At 37.7% G+C, this 18673-nt stretch overlaps 1 protein-coding gene across 3 annotated transcripts in view; it reads right to left on the bottom strand.

Moving 5' to 3' along the window:
* The window catches only part of NECTIN3 (nectin cell adhesion molecule 3), a 141378-nt gene extending 123047 nt beyond the window's left edge, over positions 1-18331 (bottom strand). The window contains exon 1 of one of the 3 annotated variants that reach the window (XM_081234063.1): positions 17950-18331. In XM_081234063.1, coding sequence (XP_081090189.1) covers positions 17950-18109 — 160 coding nt within the window. In that variant the 5' untranslated portion in view covers positions 18110-18331. Of the gene's footprint in view, positions 1-317; positions 422-17949 lie in introns of those variants that run through there. The other 2 variants (XM_081234061.1, XM_081234062.1) reach the window with 2 other exon arrangements.
* Between the last annotated feature and the right edge of the window lie 342 nt (positions 18332-18673).

The raw sequence follows: 18673 nt of genomic DNA, 5'->3' as shown, positions 1-18673 counted from the left end.
ACTAGTCAAGAAGGAAATTACAATTAGAGGATTACAGAAACCAATGTAGCTAAATAATTACTGGGATTGAAGTATTAATTAAAGTGAGGCAGAAAATGGGAGACAGTGGGAAAGTCAATCCTTCTGAGACTCAGTTTTCACACCACATCATCAGCTTACAGTTGTGTATTCTTGAAAATTATCAAAGAGCTTTTACATACACGATTTCATCTGACCCCCACACCTCATCACCCCTCCCACACACAAAAAACACACACTGTGAGGTACATAGGTACCTCATATGACAGATTAAGAATCAAAAGGTTTAAAAGACTTACCACAGGTCATGTAAATAATAAGAGTGGGGCTTCCCTGGTGGCGCAGTGGTTGAGAGTCCGCCTGCTGATGCAGGGGATACAGGTTCGTGCCCCGGTCCGGGAAGATCCCACATGCCACGAAGCGGCTGGGCCCGTGAGCCATGGCCGCTGAGCCTGCGCGACCGGAGCCTGTGCTCCACAACGGGAGGCCACAACAGTGAGAGGCCTGCGTACCGCAAAAAAAAAAAGAAAAAAAAAAGAGTGCCTTTTGCTATAGTCCAGAGGATCAGGGAAAGCTTTGCAGGAGGTGGCATTTAAGCTGTGCCTTCGAGGCTAAGATTTTCATTAGCTAGGAAGACCATTCCAGGCTACGCAAAGATCCAGTATGAGGCCAAAATATAAATAAAATAAGACTGAAGGGAAGGCTAAGTCCAAAGTGGGTAAAGGGCAGTAATCAGAAATGACACAGTAGAGAACTAGAACTGAAGTCTTCTAATTATGCTATGGCACATTGCTTAGCATTTCATAGAACAGCTCTGTGCCAGCAGCTAGCCACATGTGGCTATTTAAATTTAAATTAATTAAAATTAAATAAAATTTAAAATTCATGTTTTCAGTTACACTAGCCATATTTCAAGTGCTCAGCTGCCTCATGTGGCTAGTGACTATAATACTGAAGACTACAGCTATACAACATTTGCTTCATTGCAGAAAGTTCTAGATGGCACAGTTTTAGAGTGGAATTCAATAAAGGTTAACTTCTAACTACAGGTCTGAGTTTTCTAGAAAGCTAAAAAAAATCAGCCTCAAAGAGTTAATTTTTTTAAGGTCTAGATTTCTATAAAAATGATTTATATGTAACCAACACAGGAAATAATAGGTTCAAGAAACAGCAAACTTCTACTACAGTATTTCCTATACATTAACACTAAAGATAAATTTCATGCCACTGTACAACATCTTTACCAATCTTTAAGTAGCAATTTCAGCCTTTATAAAATGCTCTTTCTAAAATGCTGTTTCCATCATCTATTCTCAGTCACTACCTTTTAACTTCAAATAAGGAAAATACCTTGATTTAATCAACCGACATAAAGGTTCCCTTTAGTTGAATTTACCTTATGCTTTTAAGTACAATTCCTTTATATTTTCAGAACAGAAGCACAAAATCTTAGATCAGGAAGAGAATTTACAGGACATCTGATCTAACCTCATTTTACAGAGACTGTGAAGTGATTTGCCCTTATCATATGGCTAGTGGCAAAACACAGACAAGAAGCCTCTTGGCTTTGAAAAGTAATCTTTCCAACTCCATCATGCTGAGCACATTATGAATAAATCCTAAACATTTCACAGAAAGAAAACTTAGAATGGCTATTAATGGAGACAAAAGCTCAGTGACTTTCAAAATAAAAAGTAAAGGGGGGCTGTAGTTTTTAAGTAAGCACTACTTCCACTAGAGGTAAAATGCATGGGAGATGAATTTTCATAACAATTACTAAGAATCTGCTCTTGCAATTCCCATTTCAAATTGTGAAATTTTAGCAATTTTTAAACACTAATGAAATTATGAGTTTCAATCACCATTATAAAATGTATTCCCCAAAATACTATAATAATTATATTATCTTAGGCCTTACTGTTATTCCAGCAGTAAAAGTTTATAATCAACAGTAAACAATTTTCAACCAAGGGAATTGTTTTTTAACCATACTGATGAATTTCCTTCTGATCCTTAAATTTACTTTAACCTAATTATAAATGATACATAAAAAACAGAAGGCCTGTGAACATGTAAATATTCTCAGATAAAGCAGACATTGTAAAGAACTAGTGCTTTAAAGACACTGATGTATTATCAATCCTCATAAATGACAGCCTTCTACAATGATACACCTAAAAATTTATGCACACATTTACACAACATACATTAATAATCCAAAAATCTCAAACTTACCGTTTTAAGAGGTACCTCTAAACAAGTACATGGAGCTTATGGCTAAGTAATGTAATACTTTTCAGACCTAAGAATGAGAATTAAAATTGTGAATGGTAGAACAGGATGGAATAAAAAAGCAAGAACTTTGGAGCCAAGACTAACCTAGATTTAAGAACACACAGACCTCTAAATTATTACCAGTGTGACCCTGGGTACTTGAGAGCCTGTTTTATCACCTATAAAATGGACTATTATCACCTAATTAACAAGGTTTCAGTAAAATTTAAAAGAAAAAATTCAAACATGGGAGCATACACTGACTAAACCAAAAAGAGGATTGCTAGAAAAACTGTTTGAGGTCCAGTTGAAGCTAAAGCCTGATTCTATAGGGGCACCAATCTGCATGGTTATATGATTTTTTTTTTCTCCCCAAGTCCCACTAGTAGCTGAGAAGTAAGCATAAAGAATTTGTACAGCTGAACTGATTTAGAGTGAAGATTTTGCAAGATTTTTCACTTTAAGTGAAAAACACTGGGGCAAGGAATTAGATATTACAAATCTAGGTTGAAAAAACAAGTGAGCTAATATGGAAAAAATACAAGTATGTACGAAACACAGTAAGAGCTCAAATATTTACTGCATTTCATTCACTGAATATTAAGTACTAAGTATTATAAGGTAGAAAACAGGATAGCCTAAGACTTGCAAGATGTGAGGATCTAGAAGAGAAAATAAGACATGCAAGGCAATGGATGTATGGTAGAGTGATCATATAATTTGTCATCTAAGCCAAAACATTTTTTAGAGTGAAAGGAAGTGGAGGAGTATTATTGATAATTATGCCAGAGAAACAGTTGTAAGCCTAGACATTCCAAGGCAAACTGGGTTATATCACCTTTATGAAAGTCACCATAGTTAAGGGTGAAAACAGAAAATTGGGAGAAGGAATGAGAGAAGCGTGTAGGGTGAGAAAAGTTGCATCTAGAAAGTGAAATTTTCCTTCAGCTAAGCCCAAACTAGTGATTCCTAATTTTGTTTGGTAATCTGTGGAAAAATAGTGGAATTTAAGCTGGATCTTAGGCAAGGTGAGTTTTTCCAAGCAGAGAATGGGCACTATGGGAAGAAGTACAAAAGTAAACAGATTCACAGAAACAGAAAATGCAAGGGAAGTTTCGAGAAGAAAAATCTAAGTATTGGTAATGAATAACAGAAATGAAGTCAGAAAGGCAAATTCTTAATTCAGTTTGTTTGCACATCCGTATTTCTCGCTAACACTTATTTAACACTTACCTGTGTTGACCAGGCTTTTGCTGAGAAAGGACAAAGACAAGGCACATTCCTTGCCCTCCAGGAGCTTAAAGTCAAGTCAGGGAAAGTGTACATATGCAAGAGGGAAAAAATAAGTAATACTGAAGAGTGAAAATACAGAAAGCCAAAAACATTATCTAGAAAAATTAATGTAGCAGAAGTTCACATATTACAGTGGAAAAAATAAAGACGCAGAAAGAGCAATTAGGAGGTGTTAACCTGTGAATATGACCTTAGCTGGAAAACTTATAGACTCAAATGCATATATAAGAAAAAGAGAAATGCTAAAAATCAATAATCTAACCATTCATTTCAAGAAATAGAAGAATAGGAAATAAACCCTCCGAAAATAGAGAATGTAGAACAGATAATAATGAAACAGAAAACAAATGTAAAGAGCATCAAGAACGAGTCATAGATGGGTTCTTTGAGAAGTCTAATAAAATTGATAAACTCCTGGCAAGACTGAACCAAAAAACAAAAAAACAAAATACGAACATGAGGAATGAGAGAGGGGGGCATTACTACAGATCCTCCAGGCACTAAAAAGGCAGTAAGAGAACATTATGAACAACTTCATGTCAAAAGATATGAAACCATGAAATGGACAAATTCCTACAAAAACTCAATGTGCCAGAACTGACACAAGAAGAATGAAAATCTAGACAGTACTATGATTATTTAATGAACTGCAACTAAAAATCCTTCCCATAAAAAAATTATTTCAGGCCAGGATGGCTTTACCAACAAATTCTACCAGTCAAAGAAAAGAAAAGAAAAAAAAAAAAAAGTACCGATCTTAAACTCTTACACAGGATAGAAAAAGATACAACAATTCTCATATTTTTTAATGAGTCTAGCATGACTTTGATACCAAAACTTGGCAAAAGCATTATAAGGAAAGAAAATTACAGGCCAATTTAATTGATAAACATAGATGTTGAAGAAAAAATTTTAAAAAAATAGTCAGTTGAATCCTATAATAAAGGATACATTCATCAAAACCAAACTGGTATTATTCCAGAAACACAAAGATGGCTTAACATTTTTTAATGTAATTCACATTATTTAAAAAAGTATATGATCATCTCAAAATTAAGATAAAGCACTTGATAAAATTAAACTCCATTCATGATAAAAATTCTTAAGCAAACTAGGAATAGAAACTTTCCTAATCTGATAAAAAAAAGTTTTATTAAAAAAAAAACTACAGCAAACATCATACTTAATTTTGAAATGTTGAACACTTTTTTACCTCTGAGATAAGGAATGAGACAACGATGCCTGCGGTCACCACTTTAATTCAACACCAATAGTGGAGGTCCTAACCAGTGCAATAAGCAAAGGAAAAGGAAAAAAAAAAGTATAAGGATTGGAGAGAAATAAGGCTTTAATTATGCATAGATTGCATGACTGTATGGATGGAAAATCCAAAAGACTCAACGAAGTATATATACATACACACACAAACAGAAAAGTACAGGTGGTAAGTATGTAGTCGTAAGAACTATTACAAAGTAAGCACATCCACAAAACCATCACCCTGGTCAAGAAATAAATCTTTACCAGCACTCCAGAAGCCCCTCTCCCATTACTTTCTAATCACAAATCCTTCTCTCTTCCTTAGTAATAACAATTGACTTCTAACTTCATTTTATTCATTCTTAATTGATGTCTTATTCCATTTCTGCCCACAGGTTCTACTACTAAGTCCCAACATCACCCTGCACTCTCAAAATTTATCACGTAAATCGATAAAGATGAAATCCTCTCCAGAACTTCCCTCTTACACCTGGAAATCTCTCTGTATTTTCACCTATCATTTTCTTTTTCTCTGCCTAGTAGAAAGAAGAGCCCCTCACCATTTCTAAGATTAGCCTCTCTCATCTGTGTTTTTAATGTTTCCACTTACTTTCTGTTCCTGGACCTTGCCATATCAATGTTCTTTTCCCATCCCCCTCCCAAAGACAGAGAAGTCTCATCATAAAAATTAAAAAGCTTTTCTTCAATTTTCTGTAGTGGACACCCATGGAAAATATATACTCTTGGGCTATGGCAATAATCATATCTAGTTTCTAAGAGCAGCAATGTCAGTATAATAGGCAAAGCTACAATGTCCAGTGTTTCAAGGGGCAGAAAGCAATGACCTTGACAGACTGCCCCTAGACATTATCTTGGCTATGGTTCTGGATATGTTTCTAGATGCCTAGCCTCCTTTGGTTCTTCATTTCCATACCTGAACCACTCAATATCCTTCAGTAAATTTTATTTTAATCAAAGTTAAGTTTGAAGTGTTCGTAATTAAGAACCTTCACTGATGTCTGAGCTCACGCTGCTGTAACAAAATACCACAGACTTGCTGGTTTAAACAACAAACATTTATTTCTCACAATTCTGGACGATAGGAAGTCCGAGATCAGGGTGGTAGCATGCTTTGGGTTCTGGTGAGAACTCTCTTCCTGGCTTGCAGATGGCTACCTTCTTGCTGTATCCTCAAAATGGTGGAAGAAGGAAGCTCTGGTGTCGTTCTCTTCTTATAAGGGCACCAATCCCATCATGGGGGCTCTAACCTCATGACCTCATCTAAACCTTCACCTGCCAAAGAACCCTTTCTAACACCACCAGATTGGGAGTTAGGGCTCTAACATAGGAATATTGGGACAACACATTCAGCCCACAATAACTGATACATTGTTCTTCCCCCTCAAATTATTTGCTCATGTTCCTCTTTCCCAAGAGCAGGCCCTACCCTACTACTTCTTCACTATCCCCTCATTAGTTAATTTTTTGGAATTTGACCCTTTTACTAACTACTTGTTCTAAATTACTAAGTCATCAATTCACTTCTCTTAACTACTAAATGTATTGGTCTATTTATCAAGTAAGAATTTGTTCCCAGATTATTTCTCCCTTCCCTCCCTCCCTCTTATTTAATCAAAATATCTCAACCTTTTTTTTTTAAAATATTTATTTGTTTGGCTGCGCCAGGTCTTAGCTGCAGCACGCAGGATCTTTTTTAGTTGCAGCATGTGGGCTCTTAGTTGTGGCATGTGGGATCTAGTTCCCTGACCAGGGATCGAACCCTGGCCCCCTGCATTGGGAGCGCAGAGTCTCAACCACTCGACTACCAGGGTAGTCCCCAAAGTACCTCAACATTTAAGATTTTTTCCAGTCCCCTCCCTACTTCCCCTTCCTTCCTTTCTCTCTTCTCTTCTCCCCCTCTGCCTCCTCTCTCCTTTAAGCAGCTCATATAATCCAAATACTTCGATCCTGATAATTCCCAATTCCACGTCCTCCCCCACTACCGTCTCATAACAAATTTCCAACTACAGCTCTAAAATATGCCCCAGAGGCACAATTAAAATGCCTCCAAAAAGTTACCAGATTGATTAATCAATCCTTCTACTATCCTTTTCTAGTCATTCAAGAGAGAAACATAAGTTCATATCCAACTCTTCTCTCCTCACCTATGATATCCAAACACCATGTTTGGATGGACAACACTATGGACAACAGCAATGGTTTTCCCTTTCACTTGTCTCTCATATCTCTCATATCTCCCATATATCTTTTACCTTGCTATAAAATATTCTCAAATCACTGGCAGACAATAGTTACCTGCCTTCAAAAGCTCCTCACTGCCTCCCACACAAAGTCTAATCTCCTCAGCATCAGCAAAGTATTTAAAATCTATGACTTCCCTCCGTAAAGCTCATACTTGAACCACATGGAAACATTAATTCCTTCTGCAGAGTCCTCAGTCCAGTGATCTTTTCAGCCTGGAATGCTCTCTTTTCCACTGACTTCCCTCAGAAATGGAAAACTCTTCCTTCAAGGTTCAGCTAGAAAATTAGGTCTTCTATTAAGTCTTCCTCCATTCCCAGTTAAACTGCTCCTTCTTCTGAAATCTCACAACACTTTATATATCTAACATGAGACAATTCATTTTCCCTTGTGTTATGGATAGCTGTATTTGTAAAGCACTTTACTGCAATTTAATAAGGATTTAATTTTCAAAGCAACTCGATAAAGGAGCTATTATTTAGCTAAGTGTATAAGGACTGAAACAGGCAGAAAGCTTAAGTAACTGGGTATAAAATAGACACAAACGCACACACACACACACACACCCCATTTTCTAATTCCAAATCTGCTAACAATTAAATTTTACATTTCTTAAGGGCAAAGACCCCAAGGGTCCTAGCATAGCCCTTTCTCTGTAACAGATGCTTTATGTTTTAATAAATATTCTCTCCCCTGTTTGAAATAACCCTGTTTTACCTGTCTGAACTCGAATCATTCTTGAAGATATAGCTCAAAAGTTTCAGTTCCTCTAATTAGCATTCCCTGACTATTCCAAGCCTTACTGATCTTCTTAGGCTGCATCATACTACTTGGTATGTTATTACAGATATCTAACATGCAGTTAGTCTTACAAATGGATTTATAAGCTTGGGAGCAGCCATCACATCTTATTCCACTGTGATATCCTCTATACTACCCATCACTTTGTTGGTGCTCTATCATCTGTTCCCTGATCGATGTGCAATAGTCCCCAATCCAACCCCTGCTTCAATCTGTAAACCTTTTATTTTTTGCATTACAGGTATAGCTCAACTGTTGTGACTAATTAAAACGCTGTCATATTTTGACAGTAAATATTATTCAACCCACTCTTGAAATTTAAAGCACACAAGTCAAGGAAGTATTTTAATCATTTCATGTGAGAAAAGTTGAGTGACTATTTTAGATGACTGTAGAGGGCAGCAAAGCAACAGTAGTATCCTCAAAGAAAAATAATGTATTTTTCTTAGGGAACTTCAGATTTGTTTTTATATTTTAACAGATGCTGTTAGCGTTAAAGCTTTTACAAGAGACTTTTTAACATGTTGTATAAAAGTTTCACCAGCTACTTATATATTTAAACATTTTCACTATCAGTTATAAACATAACAAAAATATATGAAAGCCCAGATTCTTTTATACACATATGGGAAATAAGTTTGATAAACAATGCATGGTTTCAAAATAGCCACCATAATTGCTAACTCTTTTAAAAATCTTTAAATAAAAGTCGACAATGTTTTTCACCGAAAAATGTAAAAATAATCTATCTTAAATACAGAAAAGAGTGTCAACAGTCTAAACAGTCTTATTTCTTGCTAGGAGAGATGTTTTCATTAGTATTACTAATTCTAGCCCTGATATACCTTCTTTTTGTCACTCAACTGAAAAGGCTATACCAGCTTTAAAAGAAAAATAACGAATCTTTGACACTGTACTAGTGTACAACAAACAGAAGGTAACAATTTAAGAAGAGTTTCTTACTGTTATTTCAAAATTAAAGTTCACTCTGGTTTTAATGTGGACTAGGCAAATGAAACTATGTCATCAAAATAATCATATATTTATAACCTCAGAATTGCTTATAGGAATAAGGAAGCTACTATAAAAGTTGATGTTCAATACATCTGCATTATTTGCATAAGTTCCTCAAAGTTTTTGTTGGTGGTAATGTTTTACCTCCTTTAAGTTTAACAAGCAGAAATCAGAGATTTAGATTTACAGTAGCTGCTACAGCAATTAATATATGCAGACTCATGGTTTAGTGAAAAATGCTATAACGTTTTAGCCCTGTGCCCTCAATGAGAAGGATAGAACTGTTAGCTATGTACCTTCTCCCATCTGAATCTCTTCAGTAAAAAATAAATAAATAGAGAGGCTTTTTAAAAATTGTGCATTTAAAATAAAGGAACCAGGGTATCACTAAGCAGATTTAAACACAAGATAGACTATTGTCTGACTTAGTTAACATTAAATTGAACTTATAACCATGAATGATTAGCTCTAATCTAAATCAAATTAGAAGGGAGTTTGGAGTTCATAACGACAAGGACACTTGTGAAATGAAATCTTAATCTACCCCACAGTAGCTATGACTAAATTAGATATCATATTAATAAGTTTCAAAACCCATGGCCTCAGATATTTTAGCAATAACAATCATGTCTATCATGGATAACTCATAGAAAGAGTCACTATATGAAATTCATCTTACCACAGTTTCCCAGTACTAACACTTATATTTCATTAATACTTTTGTATTTCCTCTGAAATGAAGCCATTAGAAGAGTCCAGCATGCTCTTAATTATATATAATGTTCTCAAACGCTAAGTTGAAGTCCTAGCTGTGTACACCTATTTTTATATCTGCCTCTTGATTTTTTCATGTCCTTCCCAATAACAGCACTGGTACACTTCCATTACAAAAGAGAATAGCTATCTTAAATAAACCCACTCTATTCCTAAAACTCAGACCCAGAGTGTGATGTGTTATACATAAAGTGAGGTATATCCCACAGAAGCTGCTTAAACTACATATATCCTGGGGTAAATAATACACTGCTAATTTTGCCATACCAAAGAGGAAGAATTGTATTCCTCCTAGGTCAATTTCGCAAATACCTCAGATTCAAAATGGGTAACACAACGGGGAATAAAGAGACAGAGATAAAGAAAGCAAAAAGAATTTCTGGAAAAAAGAAAAGCCAACAGAGAACTTTCTCACCAAGTAACGTCTTTAAAGCCTATCAACCTTTTCTAGTTTATTAAATAAATGAATTATATATATATATGTGTATATATATATACACATATATATATACATATATATATATGTATATATATATATACACATATATATATATATATACTCATTCCTCCCCTATCTTGGAAGGTACGGATAGAAACAACGTCAACATAATATCAAATACGCGAAGCTCTCTAAGGATGTATTTCCTATAGCGTGTTTTGTACAACAAAGCTTCTGCAACATAACAGGTTGTTTAATTACACTGCAAAAAAGAATATTTTACTAAAGAATTTCTTAAACCATTAATAAACTAATGTACATAGTTACTTTCCATGAGGGAGGGGGCCACATGGTTAGTTTTTCCCATTCCCAAATGTATTCAACCACAGTTCTTTCTTCCAAAAACATATCTTCTGAGACTAGTGTTCTATTAAACACTTCGGCAAACATTGCTCTAAACTTAAAAGCATGAAAAAATGAACAGAATTTGCTCGAGGGACTAAGGATTTGAAAGATAGCTAGCATCAGATAGGAAATGAAGTCAAATCCAGAAAAGTTTTTGTTATTTATTACAGCTATTATTCTGCGTTATTATTTTATTTCAACATGGAAGATGAAATCATAAACCGAGTATTCTCTTGATACCATTTTGTTGTATAGCAAATTTGGTCAATTCCTTAAAGTTATTAACGGGAAAAAAAAGCAAATGTTTGGGAGCAAAACTTACCACCCCACAACGTCTCTTTGGCACACGATTATTTTGAGCTGAAAACAATCAAGGCCCAAAAGACTCAGGAAGAAACTTTGACCTTCCCCCTAACTGCTTAAAAAAATTTAGATAGTGGGCCTATTCCTGGAATTGAGCTATCACCAGAGATATCTGCAAAAAGTACAGGCTAAGTGTGGTGGGGAAACTTCAGCAGGGCCTAGAAATGAGAGTCCACTCTGTGTCCCATAGTCTCTGCAAGGCCCAGCAAAAATTTGTTTACCAAACATTTGCTTTTCCATCTTCATGTGAATTGCCTTTCTCCCCTTTGACGTCCCAAATCGCCACCCCCAGTACCCTCTTCTGTCTTCAGCGGAAGTTGGTATTTAAGGTGAGGGTTTCTGGCAGTTTTCCTGGGTCTCTTCCATGTATACATGCCCTTAAACTTTTGTCTGATTTTCTCCTGTTAATCTGTCTCACGTCAATGTAACTCTTAGACCAGCCAGAAGAACCTAGAAGGGTAGAGAAAAATTTCTTCCTCCCTGACATGTTAAAACCTATATAGTTTACAAAATAACTTGTGTTTATTCTGTGATACATGCTGATGACATACAGTGAAGCCTGAGGCAAGGTTTTTACTGCAAAGAGCACACACCACAAAACAACTTACAATTAAATTACTAGATAATGAATAAAAAGAGTAACTACTTTACAAAGAAAAGCCCACTGTATGAAAGAAGTGGTAAGGCAAGGCTTCACAGAGAAAATTAATTTTAAACTGGGCGCTTCAGAATTTGAGTAGGTAGGAAAAGTAATAACATTTTAGGCCTTATGAGTAAGAGCTAGAGAAGGGCATAACCTACTTTGGAGTCCACAAATAGTTTAGACCTGCACTGTCCAATATGGTAGCCACCAGCCATATCTGACTACTGAGCACATGAAATATAGCTTATCCAAACAACAATCTGTAAGTGTAAAACACATCAGATTTCAAAGACTTCCTACAAAAATAAAAAAGGTAAAATACCTCAATTCTTTAATATCAACTGCATGCTAAAATGATAACATTTTGGTTATATTGTGTTAAATAAAGTATATTAAGATTAATTTCACCTGTTTCATTACTTTTTTAATGTGGCACCATAACTTAAAATTATGTACATAGTTCACATTACTTCTATTGGACAGTGTTAGTATAGACTAAATTTTATTTTTCTATTAAGCTCTTGAAATAAAGAAATGTGAGTGCCCACTACATGCCTAGCACATGAGGGTACAACAGTGAACAAAATAATGACTACATCTGGTCAAATCATATACAAAAATGCTGTAAAAATAGCACCCATCCAGGGAAGAAACAATCATCTGAAGACGTCACTTAAAATACAAATGCCCCAATCATCAGGCTCCACTCCCCAAAGCTCTTGCAAAAAATGTTGATCCAGTAAGTCCATAGCGGGGGCCTGGAATGTTCTTTTGAAAAAGATTTCCTAGAAACTAGGATCTGAACCTATCCACATACCCTACATTTGCTGACCTTGGCTAGCTGAGAATAGTGATTTATAGACACCCCCCTTTTAAAAATTTTACTTCTTCTGAAGAAACCTCAGAGCTTAAAGTAAAGAGCCTCTACCGGTACAACAGCCAACCTATCTAAAAGAGCAAGCTTGATTTTTTTTTTTTACTTTTTTTTTTTTTGGCAGCACCCTGTGGCATGCAGGATCTTAGCTCCCCCACCAGGGATTGCAACTATGCCCCCCGCACTGGGAGCTCAGAGTCTTAACCACCAGGGGACCGCCAGGGAAATCCCTTTCTTTTTTTTTTTTAACTATTAAAGTTAAAAGAAACCAAGTAAAGTTAAAGAAAAAAGAAAAAACTATTACAACCTTTCCTATCTATAGAGTCACATGTATAATGTACTATCTCACACCTACAAAATAATCGTCAGAAACGCTGAAAAGCATACTATCAACTCTTAGTCATTTAAATCAGTTATGAGCTGCTATGTTTTTACACATGCCTCAAATTCCAGTTTATGAATATCTACTCACAACGCTACAAGACACTTCCTTCCTACTGATCTTAATTAGCAGAATGAATGTTGGGCAATTAATAGGGTTACAAGAAAAATAACCTCCTTGGATGTTATATTAAAGAGAACATGTAAAAGTCATAATATAAGTATGCAATACAATATCCTTTCCAAAACAACTACAGTACCTGAAATACGGCTGTATCTAGACTTATAGGGGGCAGCCCTCACTAAAATTTTAAATACACAACAAATTTTATTTATGTAAATAATTAAACTATGTCAGAGCCTTACAGAAAAATCATAAGTTTCGGAAAGCATATGGGTGCAAGGCAATTTTAGATAAAAATATAAAAGGTAATCAAAAGTATGACATTAATGGTGCTTAGATTTTTAGATCTGAGTTCTTGGCACACAAAATAATTCCATTACTTACTTAAAGGTTATTTGATTTTATCCTACATTTACACATTAATAGCCATTATTAATCAAATGCCACATCTTTCACAAACCATACAGCCAGTGTTGTCAATTTTATGAGGACTTTAATAGATTACAGAATATGCTATAGCAATATATTATTAACTCACTAATTTTTTAAGGGGTAAATTACAGAATGCCAAAATACTATTTTTTAACAAGGGTATCACAGCCAGCTTCTCTTCAACAATTTTCAAACAATAGGCAAGAAGCCGTAAGTTCTATTCCTTAACTATACAGATGCAAAATATGCATCAGTTGCTGAAATCACTAAATATATAAGCATAAGTGACATAAACAAGGTAAAATGGTAAATACACACACACCCACAAATATATAATTGATCAGCTTTTTCCAATTCCTATTTCTGATTCTGTAGCTAAATGCAAAAAGGAAAATTTGGCCTTTTTTGCTTCCTTTTAAATTTGGTTCACTTTCCAATTACATCTGTTTTGGATGCAGAAAGATTTATATGGGCAATATGTATTACAGGCTCCAACCTGAAACTACCAGTAACTTGATAAGGTAGAAGTGAAATCATGACTCCCTCTTCAACTCCACATTTTTCAATATAACCACTAACATTCTGAGTTATCGTATAGAACGGCCCAGTCCTCAAATGCATTCTACATCATTAACGGACGATTCAACTAGGTTCCATACAACTACACCATTGAGTTAATTTCACTATATCCTAACATTCTGAAAGTTGGTCATCTGATTATTTACCCGAGTACGGGTAATAATAATAATTTATTACCAAAATAAATTTGGTAAATTTAACAAATATTTGAAGATCACTGACTAGGCTATACATTGAAAGACATTAAGTACAAATACAGCAAGTCAATCAACTTGAAAACTCAATTATTCAAGTCATCAGGGTAGAATTTAAGAATGACAAATATTAGGTTGGTTGGTTTATAATGTGCAATAAAACAAATGCTAAAATTTCAATGTACATTCCATGCATTCTAAGAGTTTTATTTTATTCTTTCATTTAATCCTCTACAGGCAAGAGGACAAGAACTCTATAGGCAAACTGATATTACCCTTTTTTTGAAAAGACGAGAAACCTTAAGGTTATTGAGGTTAAATAACTTGCCAACAATTCACACAGCTAGTAAGTGGCAGTCATTTTTCAGAATCAAACTGTTTATTTAGCATCTAAATTATAAACTGCAGAGAGAGAGCAAACTTATTCCACCTACCACAATGTCTAATCTCAATAAGAAAATCTAACTCAACTCATTTTTTTTAAGTAATTTTTTTTCTCAGTTTACACTAATATCTCTACCTAATGGGTTAGGTATCCTTCTTCTGGGTAACCCACAGTACACCTCATGCAGATCTCTATCATAAATACTGAGCTGTCCTATCCATCTGTTTACGTTATGTCTATCATACTGCTGGAAGCTCCCTGAAGCCAGGACTCTGCCTTATTCATGTTTTATGTCCTCAAGTTCCTATCAAGCGCCATGAATATAGGAAGTTCTGAAAGTGCTGTTCAATGTTCAATCATCATATTAGATCTTTTTTCCATCACCTTCTAAATATCCATTTAAGATATAACCCTGTTGAAAATGGAAAAAGTTGGAACTTAGGTCAAATAGTCTACCTTCTCTTTCATCAATACCATATCCTAATATTCTCTACTCCTCAAGAAAAAATGTTGGAAGGGAAAGTAAGATAAATCTGATCACCTATGAACTGATTATTGCCATTATAAAGAAATATGGACTTCCATAATTAAATAAATGAGGTTTATATCAAGTCAGATAGTGTTGAAAAATCTAGTCCTCTTGACCTTTACACCTAGGACTTTCTTAGGCTTTAAAAAAAAACACAAAAAAACAAAAAACCAACCAACCCTGACAGTTGGTTAACCTGTAAAATTCTCATTTTAAAATTTCAGTTCTTCAAATAAGACAGATAACGTTCACCCTCAAAACAGCAAACCTGATTAATTTTTTATAGCTTACAGAATATCACGTCTACCAGTTTGACTGTGAGGGTTTTTACAGCAGTAAAATTAACATGACATAAAAATTATCTTGTGCTAATAGATGATATTGCAGAAGTGTAGCATAGTTAAGGCCATGCTAAATGTAAGCATAATATCAAAAATATCAGCAGCAAAAAAAAAAATAATAATAAATCTGTATGTGGTAAAAAAAAATAAGTAAAGCATTCTGATTAACAAATCATATAGTCATCTCTTTAAAGCCTAAAAATCTTCTCAACTCTAAGACTAACAACTCCCACAACACTGTAAATCAACCATACCTCAATAAAATTTTTTAAATAAATAAATAAGTAAACAACTCAAACATCAGTACGTGCCAAACCTTGTTAAGTAGTACTATGAATATCAGACCAACGAACAGGTTACAAGAAAATTCCGTTTCCATACGTACTAAGTATCCATAAATCAGGACAACTGTGCCATATTCAAAGACTGAATTCTAAAATACAGGTTGATATTAAAAACTTGTCATAAGCGTTCACAAATTAGGGTGTTATAACACTATAAGCCAAAAAAAAGGAAGCTCTTTAAATGAGCAGTGCACAGTGACACAAAACTAGTGTCTGTCTCTACAACTACAAGCTGAGTTGACTCTAAAAACTTTAATTTACACCTCTCTAAATCACAGTCCATTTGCCTATACTACTTGAATTTTTACGACTCTAAAATATCAAATCCCAACAGCATATTATTAAAGAGATTTTTTTTAAGTCTTTTCTTCCTCCATGTGAAAACCAATGTGTTCCTTCAAAAAGTAATCAACACTTCACTTGCACATTCACTATGAAATTATTACCCAGGTTCAATTTCTTTGTATTAACTGTACATATTACCTTGTTTCAGTCTTCTATGGGGCTTTGTCTAGCTCGATAAAACTTTACTAGAGATACAAATATTCTCTCAGTCCTTAACACAATCTAAGTCAGAACAGTAAACTGTTAACATCTGCTCCCACTTTCTTCCCACCTAACTGTAATCCACAACCCTCCTGAATGGAAAAGAACAGTACACAAATTCAATCTAGAATCTCGCATCAATCTAAAGCGGTACCAGCATTAAGACTTGTGTAGTGGAACCAAACATCTGGGAAGTGGGACTACAGAAACAATGTAGATTAGTTAACATGCCATTTATCATACTATACTCTGTAAATCAGAACGTGTCATTAGAGTGCTTGAAACGTGACGGTGATTTGGTAGTGGAAATTCTCAGCCTGTAAGAGGCACTCAATCTTTTGAAAATTTTGCCTCCCTCATAACCAGCTACCCTGACACACCTACATGGCACAGGGGTACAGGATTCTCTTTCTTCTAAATCACACCATCCAATAAATCCGCACACATCTCTCCTTGTAGTAAATACTGGTAAAACTCCTGGTTTCATTTAAGATTTCATTAAACACTGAGATCCAACGCAGAGTTATGTACCAGTAAAAATGTCTCAGGTAAAACAAGCTTTGAGCAAGCCTAAGTTTTGCTTCTGCACTTTCCTCGCCAAGTAAGAGTCATCGAATGAATAACGTCCTGCAGTGTTCCGGTATTACCAAAAGACAGAGCTAGTCCCCAAAGACCGGTGGCCTTACTTTTCCACATCGCCGCCTTCCATTAAGGATCACTTAAGTCCACCTCTCTTGCATGAAACGGAGATCTTTCTTTTTTTGTTTTTTTAAAGCTATTCTTAACAAGTAGGCTTCTAGTCTCTGATACCTAGGAAGTGAACTTACAAAGAGACTACCTCCCAAATATGACAAAACTATAAGACAACGTGGGAAGAAAGGGAAGAGGCGTGGGGCTTGTTTTGATCAGAACAGCTGGGGCACGATCAATGCAATCAGGTATTTTACACATACATCGAAGTCCTGAGGACAAATAGGGTTTGCTAAAATAAACACAGACAGTGAGACAGACGTCCCACAAACTGGAAGGCAGCGACGGACTCAATGCAAAGCGATCCAGAGGCTGCCAGGGCAGAAAGGGGCCGGAGGACCGAAGAAAACTGTAGGGGATGCTGCAGGGTGGGCTAACATGGTGCTTCTCCAGGGTGGAAGGCGATGAGGTGTGGGAACCCGAAGGCTTCATTCCGTCGAGCTCTGGTCCCTAACGGTATCCTGGCTCACAGCTCAAGTTTCACCCGGGAAAAAAGGAGGCGGCAAACGTGCATCCCGTCACCTTAGCCCCAGCACAGAAGTCCGCGCTCTCGGCTTCCTCCGCGAATAGGCGAGGAAGTAACGGTCCCCGGAGCAAACACGGAGGAGCCACGAGCACGAAGCACTCAGCGTCCGGGCGGAAAGCGCCGTCGCCGAACCCCAGCCCGCAGCGTGGGGAGCGGCGCGGCCGCGGGAGAGGAGAGCGGGCGGCCGGCGCCGCACTCGCCGGCCCCGGCCCTTCCCCGGCCTCGCCCCAGGCGCGGCGAAAAGTTTCCAGCCAAAGTCCGCGGCACCCGCTCGCGCAGCCAACCGCCGAACACAACCGCTTCCCGCCCGGGAGAGCGGCCCACGCCGGCCCGGCCGCGGCCCCGGGACCCTCGGTCGCGCCTCCCTCAGCCCGCACCGACCGCCGAGGTTCACCTACCACAGAGCCGGGAGAAGAGCAGCAGCGGGAAGAGCAGCAGCAGCAGCGGCGGTGGCGTCGGGGGCGGCAGCAGGAGCCCGGCCCCGGGGGGAGAAGCGGAGGAAAGTTGAGCTTTGCCGCCTCCGGGACACAGCGGAGCCGGCCCCAGGGTCCGCGCCATCCCCCACCCTCCCCCCGGCCAGCTCGCTCTCCGGCCCCCCGGCTCCCCGGGCCCCGGAGCCTCAGGCTGTGGGCGGCGGCGGAAGGTCCGGTGCGCGCGTCCCTAACTCCCAGTTCTTGAGCCGTCGCCGCCGGCTGACACTCGGCGGAGCACTCGCGGCTGCTTCAACTCCGCCGTCGCCGACGCCACTGCAGAGGCTAAGGCGGGAGCCGCCCGCAGCCGCTGCCGCCGCCGCCACCACCACCACCGCCGCCACTCCCCTCCCCCCCCGGCACCCGCCCGCCTCGAACTCCCGGGAACTCGGAACGCACCACCCCGCCCGCATGGGAGGGGGAGAGGAAGCCGACCCTCAGAGCGCAGGGACTCGCCCGCGCAACTCGCGCTCCCGTCTGATCCGGGAGTGCAAGCCCGACTCCTCCCATCCCGTCCTCCTACACACGCCCCTCCCCTTTCAGAAAAAAACCAAAAATCTCTTTTCTCCTCTTTGATAACGGGGTTTCTCCGAAAGCAGGGCTTTAAAGAGGACCGGAAAATCTGGAATAGGTTAGTAGGCCCCGCCCCTCG

Source organism: Mesoplodon bidens, assembly GCF_964165515.1.
Source record: "Mesoplodon bidens genome assembly, chromosome: 5".
NCBI classification, from domain to species: Eukaryota; Metazoa; Chordata; class Mammalia; order Artiodactyla; family Ziphiidae; genus Mesoplodon; species Mesoplodon bidens.
The sequence above is the reverse complement of the archived record's forward strand: the minus strand, read 5'-3'. Positions and strand labels throughout refer to the sequence as shown.